Below are 9,755 nucleotides of genomic sequence, written 5' to 3'. Positions count from 1 at the left end.
GATTTCTTGACCTCGTGATCCACCCGTCTTGGCCTCCCAAAGTGCTGGGATTACAGGCATGAGCCACTGTGCCCTGCCCTTGCCTTAGTCTTTTGAGTAGCTGGGACTACAGGTGCGTGCCACCATACCCGGCTAATTTTTTTTGTATTTTTAGTAGAGACAGGGTTTCACTGTGTTAGCCAGGATGGTGTCCGTCTCCTGACCTCATGATCCGTCTGCCTTGACCTCCCCAAAGTGCTGGAATTACAGGCATGAGCCACTGCGCCTGCCCAGTATTATCTTTTTAAAATTAGTTTTTATTTTTTTCTTTTTAACTAGAGCTGTTACAAATGACCTGTTAAATTTGGCAGAAAATACCTTTTAAAAAATGAATATTTATATTATGTATGACTCTGTTAACAGGCTATCAAGTTTAGCTACAAACGGTATATATGTGATGCAAACAAAATTATTTTGTATTTAATTTTCTTCTGTATCTATCTCTCTCTTTTTTTTTTGTAGAACATCTAAATATATTGCTGTTTGGATTAGCACAAAACTTGCACAAAGCTCTCTCAAAAGTTGACATATCATTTTACACATCGTTGAAGGGAGAGAACCTGAAAAATGTAGAAAATAATGTACCATTCTGTCATCATAGTCAACCTGCAAAACTTGTCATGGTTAAAAAGGAAGGTCCAAATAAGGTATTTTTGCTTCCCCTCCCCCTACCATACCAATACTTGTTTTATAAAGGCTTTAGATACTTATTACTTCATGATAAGCTTAAAGACTGAATCTTGATTAAGAGCATTCTATTTGAGGTGTCAGTACCTAACATGCAGTAAATGCTTAAAGTTTTATTGAAAGAATTATCTGTACTCTAAAATATGAGTTAAGATTAACCTTCAAGTTGCTTAGGAACTTTTTGTGTAGTATTTTTATTTTGTTCTTATTCTTATTATTTTCTTAGAGACAGGGTCTCACTATGTCATCCAGGCTGCAGTGCAGTGACATGATCACAGCTCACTGGAGCCTTGAACTTCTGGGCTCAAGCGATCCTCCTGCCTTGGCCTCCCAGAGTGCTAGGATTACAGGCATAAGCCACCGTGCTCAGCTGAAAATTTTATATACTTTTGTAGTTGATAAAATAGGAGGAATATGCCCAAGTTACAGTGAGGTCACTGAGAAGGGGAGTATGTTCCAACCTGAGAGCTTAGAGAATTCAGAAATAGCCTGAAAGAAATGAATATTGAAGCTAGTCTACTATTTAGTCCCTAATACACGTAACAGATAAGGCCAGAGGAATAGAAAAATATGCTGACTTAATTTATATTTTTAATAATATACTATGGAGTAAGTCAGATTAATGAAATGTACATTGATTGATGGCTTGACTCATTGTTGAACTGTGCTTCCATTCATAATACGGTTTCCTTTCACTATTTGCATATCCCACTTCATTGTTAGCTAAGTGTGTAAATTTGGATTTAAATTTAGGTGTCAAAAGCAAAAATTCATAAATAATGGTATAACTGTGGACTCAAATATAATATAGCAACTAAAAGTCTTTGCTTTCTTTTTAAGATTATTTGATAACATAGTTGCCTGCTCATACTATGTTGTTGGGTACAAGGGCTAGGTTACAGAGTAGAAAATGTATCATCTGAGTTTTGTTTTAAAAAAAAGCAAATTACATGTGTTTGTTCTTGTTGGGTTGTGGTGTGTGCCCTTAATGTGAATGAGAAAAAAGAATAGAAAGAAATGCATAAGATATTCAGTATTTCTAGACAGTATTCAGGTTGCTTATAGTGAACACTTTAAATCAGAGAAACACATTTTCAAATAAGCTTTTATTCTCAGAATAATGTAATCTTTTCATAAAGAGAAAGTAAATGGAAAAGTAGGTGGTTTTAAATTTTAAGCTAGTAATAAGGCTAAGTTGTATATTGACTAATTTACTAGAGTACAATAATGTCAAGCAGTCTTCATAGAAGCCTTGACAAATGCAAGAACAATAGAAAAATAAAAGCATTTTCTTCACTAAATTTTGATCTTTTTTTCTTTCACCTTAGGGTCGTCTCTTTTATACATGTGATGGACCCAAAGCTGATAGCTGTAAATTCTTTAAATGGCTTGAGGACATGACTCCAGGATATTTAACACAGGAAGGAACTCGACCTGGCATGGTTTTAAGTGACATTAAGAGTATTGGCTTGTACTTAAGAAGTCAAAAGATACCACTCTATGAGGAATGCCAGCTTTTGGTGAGGTACGTTTTATAGTATGAAATAATTACTTGTGATTTTATAGGAGAATGATAGCCTTCACAGAATTATCATCAATTTTAAAAGAGATTAAGATAGGAAAACTTTAAAAGATAGAATACCTCAGTTTCTAAACTTGCAAAATGGGAATAAGTCTTTTTTATATAGCGACAAAGTCTCGCTCTGTTGCCCAGGCTGGAGTGCAGTGGTGTGATCCTTAGCTCACTTCAGCCTTGAACTCCTGGGCCCAAGGTCTCCACCCGCCCCGGCCTCCTGAGTAGTTAGGACTTCAGGCACATGCCACCATGCCAAGCTAATTTAAAATTTTTGTAGAGATGGGGGTCTTGCTATCTTGCCCAGGCTGGTTTCAAACTCCTGGACTCAATTGATCCCCCTCCCATCTCAGCCTCCCAAAGGGCTGGAATTACGGGCATGCTACCATGCTCAGCCAGGGAATAAGTCTTTAAAGTTATTTTGGCTCCCTCTAACCATCAAACAGTGTGAGCAATATTAGGCTAACTAGCAGGATGCTATTTTTCTAACTTATTTTATGTGTAGTTGGGGCTATTTTCCACAATCCTAAGGGAAATCCTATCTGACAAACCTTAGAAATAATTTTTAGCAGTGTGGCATAATAAATAAGTGATCATTTGCATGCCTAAACTATATAGCTTATAGGATAATAGAATGCTACTTTTTGGAAGTATGCCTTTTGTAAAAGTTTAGATTATTAAAAATAAATATAATGACCATTTGCATCATGGTGATTTAATAGTAATATTTTTATTGGGAGCTTATGTATGCCAGTCCCTCTTCTAACTAAGCACTTCACATGAATTATTATTATATTTTATTTATTAAAACATTTAAAAAATTTATTTTACTTTAAGTTCTGGGCTACATGTGCAGATCCTGCAGGATCGTTACATGTGTATACACATGCCATGGTGGTTTGCTGACTCTATCCCCACATCACCTACATTAAATATTTCTCCTAATGTTATCCCTCCCCAATCTCCCTACCCCCTGCTATCCCTCCCCTAGTCCCCTTACCCCCCAACAGACCCTAGTGTGTGATGTTCCCCTCCCTGTGTCCATGTGTTCTCATTGTTCAATACTCATGAGTGAGAACATGCAGTGTTTGGTTTTCTGTTCTTGTGTTAGTTTGCTGAAAATGATGGTTTCCAGATTCATCCAAGTCCCTGCAAAGGACATGAACTCATCCTTTTTTTGTGGCTGCCTAGTATTCTACGGTATATATGTGCCACATTTTTTTAATCTAGTCTATCTTTGATGGGCATTTGGATTGTTTCCAAGTCTTTGCTATTGTAAACAGTGCTGCAGTGAACATACACGTGCATGTGTCTTTATAGTAGGATGATTTATAATCCTTTGGGTGTATAGCCAGTAATGGGATTGCTGAGTCAAATGGTATTTCTATTTCTAGATCCTTGAGGAATCACCACACTGTCTTCCACAATGGTTGAACTAGTTTACACTCCCACCAACAGTGTCAAAGTGCTCCTCTTTCTCCACCTCCTCTCTAGCATCTGTTGTCTCCAGATTTTTTAATGATCGCCATTCTACTGGTGTGAGATGGTATCTTATTGTGGTTTTGATTTGCATTTCTCTAATGACCAGTGATAATGAGCATCTTTTTGTATGTTTGTTGGCCACATAAATGTCTTTTTTTGAAAATTGTCTGTTCATATCTTTTGCCCACTTTTTGATGGGGGTGTTTTTTTTTCTTATATGTTTGTTTTAGTTCTTTGTAGATTCTGGATATTAGCCCTTTGTCAGATGGGTAGATTGCAAAAATTTTTTCCCATTCTGTTGGTTGCCGGTTCACTCTGATGGTTGTTTTGCTGTGCAGAAGTTCTTAAGTTTAATTAGATCCCATTTGTCTATTTTGGCTTTTGTTGCCATTGCTTTTGGTGTTTTAGTCATGAAGTCCTTGCCTATGCCTATTTTCTAAATGGTATTGTCTAGATTTTCTTCTAGAGTTTTTATGGTGTTAGTCTTATGTTTAAATCTTTAATACATCTGGAGTTAATTTTTGTATAAGGTGTCAGGAAGGGGTCCAGTTTCTGCTTTCTGCACATGGCTAGCCAGTTTTCCCAAGACCATTTATTAAATAGGGAATCCTTTCCCCATTGCTTGTTTTTGTCCAGTTTGTCACAGATCAAATGGTTGTAGATGTGTGGCATTACTTTCGAGGCCTCTCTTCTGTTCCATTGGTTTATATCGCTGTTTTGGTAGCAGTATCATCACATGAATTATTTTATATAATCATTATAGTAACCTGTGAGATACGGAGATATGGGAATAAGTTATTATTCCCATTTTATAGTTTAGAAAATAAGGTTCCTCAAAAAAGTAAAACTAGAACTATCATATGATCTAGCAATCCCATTCTTGGGTATGCATCCAAAAGAAAGGAAATCAGCATATCAAAGAGATACCTGAACTTTCATGTTTATTTCAGCAGTAGTCATAATAGCCAAGATATGGAATCAACCTAAGTGTCCATCAATGGATGAATGGATAAAGAAAATGTGGTATATAAACACACACGCGTGCACACACACACACACACACACACACACACACACTAACAAAATGGGATCTTATTCAGCAGTAAAAAGAATGAAATCCTGTCATCCTCAGCAACTGGAAGTCATTACGTTAAGTGAAATAAGTCAAAGGCCAGGCACAGTCTCAGGCCTGTAATCCTACAACTTTAAGAGGCTGAGGAGGGCCAATCACTTGAGCACAGGAGTTCAAGACCAGCCTGGGTAACATGATGAAAGCTTTTCTCTATGAAACTTTGTCTCTAGAAAAAATACAAAATTAGCCAGGTGTCGTGGTGTGCACCTATAGTCCCAGCTACATGGGAGGCTGAAATGGGAGGAAGGCTTGAACCCAGGAGATGAAGTTGCAATGAGCCAAGATCATGCCACCAGCAACAGAGCCAGCCCTGTCAAGGCAGGCAGGCAGGCAGGCAGGCAGGCAGGCAGGCAGGAAGGAAGGAAGGAAAGAATGAAGGAAGGAAGAGAGAGAGGGAGGGAGGGCAGGAGGGAGGAAGGGAGAGAGAGAGAGAGAAAGAGAGAGAGAGAGAGAGAGAGAGAGAGAGAGAATGAATCCAGGTATAAAATGATAACCACTGCACATTCTCACTCATGTGTGGAGCTGAAAAAGCAGATCTCATGGAAGTGAGAGAGTAGAATGGTGGTTACCAGAGGCTGGGAAGAAAGGGGATGGGAAATGAAGAGAGGTTGGTTAAAGTATAGAAAAAAAAAAAATAGGAGGAATTAACTCTAGTATTTGAGAGTACAGTAGGGAAATTATAGTTAACAGTAATTTATTATATATATGTCAGAATAACCAGAAGAGAAGAATTGTAATGTTCCTCACACAAAGAAAAGATCAATGTCTGAAGTGATGAAATATCCCAGTTACCCTGATTTGATTTATTACACAATGTATAAAGGTATCAGGATATCACATATACTCCCAAAATATGTGTAACTGTTATATACCAATAAAAATATTTAAATTAAAAAATTTTAAAAAGCACATGAGGTGTTCTTAGTTTTTTATTTTATTTTTTTTATAAACATCAATGCAAGGCAGATGTTGCTACAGGATCAATTGTAGGAACTGGGGCTTATTCTTTTTTTTATTATTATACTTTATGTTCTGGGGTTACATGTACAAAACGTGCAGGTTTGTTACATAGGTGTACACGTGCCCTGGTGGTTTGCTGCACCCATCAACCTGTCATCTACATTAGGTATTTTTCTTAATGCTATCTCTCCCCTGGCCCCTACCCTCTTTTAGATACTTTTCTATCTTGGTCTCTTTTTAAAACTGATGACAGCTCTGTGAGGGTTGTTATTTTCTTACTTTGATAAAATATATTTATATTTTATGTACATGTATGAAAGTATGTAAACATATAAAACCCTGGTTCTTTTCATACTATATTTTAAAGATTTAAAAAAAATTTGTACCTTAATATTACATTTCATTTTTATTTTTTATTTCTTTTTCAGAAAAGGATTTGATTTTCAGAGAAAACAGTATGGCAAACTAAAGAAGTTTACTACTGTAAATCCTGAGTTTTATAATGAACCAAAAACCAGACTTTATCTTAAGCTGAGTCGAAAGGAAAGTTCTTCAGCTTATAGCAAAAGTAAGTTGATCTGATCATATTGGTGATTCAGTCTAGCCTTGTATCTCCATTACGTACAGCAGTATAAGTTCTTTATATTAAAGAACTTTATGTTAAATTTTAAAAGTGTAATTAATAGTATTATGTATTATAAATGATTGTATAATAAATTAGACCATACATATTTTAAGATGTTTGGGCTTTTTAAAAACTTTATTAGAAGAGACACCAAAAACATTTAATTAGTTCTTGGAATCATATAAGTAAGTATATTGATTCAACTGTGCTCTTAGTGTCAAAAATAAACTGAAAAAATGTAGTAATGAGTTTGTTGATGCTTCTTTTATTGTCTATGTGATTTGGCAACATTGGACCCTAAATTTTGTATATTTGGAAATAACATCCTTTAAACATTGAGTGTTGTCGTTTTTTTTTTTTTCCAAGACAGAGTCTTACTCACTCTGTTGTCTAGACTGGAGTGCAGTAGCGTGATGTAGACTCACTGCAACCTCTGCCTCCAGGGTTCAAGTGATTCTTCTGCCTCAGCCTTCCAAGTAGCTGGGATTACAGGTGTGCGCCACCACATCCAACTAATTTTTGTATTTTTAGCAGAGACAGGGTTTCACCATGTTGGTCAACGCCGTCTTGAACTCCTGGCCTCAGGTAATCTGCCGACCTTGGCCTCCCAAAGTGCTGGGTTTACAGACATGAGCCACCATGCCTGGCCAGCATCGAGTGTTTTTAAAGGACCTTAGGTGCACTAAGTTGGATTAATCATTATCTGTGATTTTGTGATTTACTCTTAGTTATGGGTCCTCACATAGCTTGCTTTCATTTAGTTATTTAATTAGTTAATTAGTTATTTAAAATAATATAGTAAGCATCTGTGAGCCCACAATTTAAGTTGTATTTAAGTCAGCCTACATTTAAGCTAACTCTGCTACCTCATCTTCTCTCTCCAAACCCAAGGTAATTATCGTTTTGATCGTTGTACTCAACAAAATTTTTCTTTCCTTTGTGTATAGATTTATGTAAATGAATTCCTAAAGATCTATATAAAAGTTTTAGTTTTTTTAGACCTTACTAAAATGATGTCATTCTGTATATAATCTTTCAGAATTTATCTTTTTTTGGTTAGTATGTTGCTGCCATTTATCCATATTGTTGTTCTTAAATCTGGAGTCTAGATTATTTGTTTTGACTGTTGTATAATATTTTGTGAACATGCTAATAGTTTATTGTTTCCATTGTTGTTTAGGTTTCTAAGTTTTACCATTGTGAACAGGGTGTTATAAATATTCTTGTACAGTGTTGTAGATATGTAAGATTTTTTTTTTAAAATATGACTCAAGGAATGAAAATGCTGCCTTATAGCATATGAAATACTTCACACATCTTTAGGTTGTAGTGCCAAACTGATTTCCAAAGTGGTTATATCAGTTTGTACTCATCCTAAGTATAAGAGATCTTATGGGTCAACCCATTCAAATGAGTGTAAGATGATCTCATTGTGGTTTTAGCTTACATTTCTCTGCTCACCAGTGATGTTAAAATACTCTTCATGTGTTTATTTAGTAACATATGTTTCTTCTTAGTCATTTTACTGCTGGGTTCTTTATAAGCTTCTTTTATTTATAGAAGTTCTTTATGTATTCTTCATATTAATTCTTTGTTGATTATGTATGTTGTGAATATCTGCTCCTGGTATGTATCATGTCTTTTCACTTACTTTAAGGTATCTTAAAGTAAATAAAAATCCTTAATTATAGAATAGTCATATTTATACTAATCCTTTCTTTTCGACAATGCTTTTTATATCTTAAAAATCTAAAAAAAAGCTTTTCCTATGCTGAGTTCTAAAATTATTCACCTATATTTTCTACTAAATGTTTTAAAGTTTGGTTTTTGACATTTAAATCTTTATTATTATTATTGCTATTTATTTCCTTAAGTTTTAGAGGGAACAGGTGGTGTTTGGTTACATGAATAACTCTTTAGTGGTGATGTCTGAGATTTTGCTACACTCATCACCTTATCAGTATACACTGTACCCATTTGTAGTCTTTTATCCTTCATCTCCCCTCACCCTTTCCCCTGAGTCCCCAAAGTCCATTGTATTATTCTTATGCCTTTGCACCCTCATAGCTTAGCTCCCACTTATAAGTAACAACATACAATGTTTGGTTTTTCCATTCTTGAGTTACTTCGCTTAGAATAGTGATCTCCAGTTCCATCCAGGTTGTTGCTAATGCCATTATTTTGTTCCTTTTTATGGCTGGATAGTATTCCATGGTGTATGTATATATATACATCACAATTTCTTTATCTTCTCATTGATTGATGGGCATTTGGGCTGGTTCCATATTTTTGCAATTGTGAATTGTGCTGCTATAAACATGTGAGTAAGTATCTTTCTGTGTAATGTCTTCTTTTCCTCTGAATAGATACCCAGTGGTGGGATTGCTGTATTAAATGGTAGTTCTACTTTTAGTTCTTTAAGGAATCTCCACACTGTTTTCCACTGGTTTTACTAGGTTACATTACTACCAGCAGTGTAAAAGTGTTCCCTTTTCACAGTGTCCCTGCCAACATCTATTATTTTTTGATTTTTTGATTATGACTATTCTTGCTAGAGTAAGGCAATATTGGCTTGTGGTTTTGATTTGCATTTCCCTGATTATTAGTGATGATGAGCATTTTTCATGTTTGTTGGCTTTCTTTTGAGAATTGTCTATTCATGTCCTTAGCCCACTTTTTGATGGGATTTTTTTTCTTGCTGCTTTGTTTGAGTTCCTTGTAGATTCTGAGTGTTAGTCATTTGTCAGATGTATAGATTGTGAAGATTTTCTCCCACTCTGTGCATTGTCTGTTTATTCTAATGATTGTTTCTTTTGCTGTGCAGAAGCTTTTTGCTAATAGTTTAATTTCTATCTACTTGTCTTTGTTTTTATTGTGTTTGCTTTTGGGTTCTTGGTCATGAAGTCTTAGCCTAAGCCAGTGTCAGAAGGGTTTTTCTGATGTTCTAGAATTTTTATGGTTTCAGATCTTAGATTTAAGTACACCAATTCATCTTGAGTTGATTTTTGTATAAGGTGAGAAATTAGAATCCAGTTTCATTCCTCTACATGTGGCTTGCCAATTACCCCAGTTTGTTGAAGGGTGTTTTTTTCCCCATGTTATGTTTTTATTTGCTTTGTCGAAGATCATTGGCTCTAAGTATTTGGCTTTATTTCTGGGTGCTCTATTCTGTTCTATTGGTCTGTGTGCCTAATTTTATACCAGTACCATGCTGTTTTGGTGACTATGAGATTTAAATCTTAAGTCTACTTGAAATT

General features: G+C 35.4%; 1 protein-coding gene across 1 annotated transcript in view; it reads left to right on the top strand.

Annotated features, from left to right (window-relative positions):
* The window catches only part of ZGRF1 (zinc finger GRF-type containing 1), an 88,528-nt gene that overhangs the window by 49,865 nt on the left and 28,908 nt on the right, over positions 1 to 9,755 (top strand). Inside the window, exons 13-15 of the mRNA XM_037732324.1 lie at positions 502 to 686; positions 2,055 to 2,251; positions 6,302 to 6,441. Coding sequence (XP_037588252.1) covers positions 502 to 686; positions 2,055 to 2,251; positions 6,302 to 6,441 — 522 coding nt within the window. The remainder of the gene's footprint in view (positions 1 to 501; positions 687 to 2,054; positions 2,252 to 6,301; positions 6,442 to 9,755) is intronic.

The sequence above is a fragment of the Cebus imitator genome, unplaced genomic scaffold (assembly GCF_001604975.1).
Source record: "Cebus imitator isolate Cc_AM_T3 unplaced genomic scaffold, Cebus_imitator-1.0 Scaffold17, whole genome shotgun sequence".
Lineage (NCBI taxonomy): Eukaryota > Metazoa > Chordata > Mammalia > Primates > Cebidae > Cebus > Cebus imitator.
The sequence above is the reverse complement of the archived record's forward strand: the minus strand, read 5'-3'. Positions and strand labels throughout refer to the sequence as shown.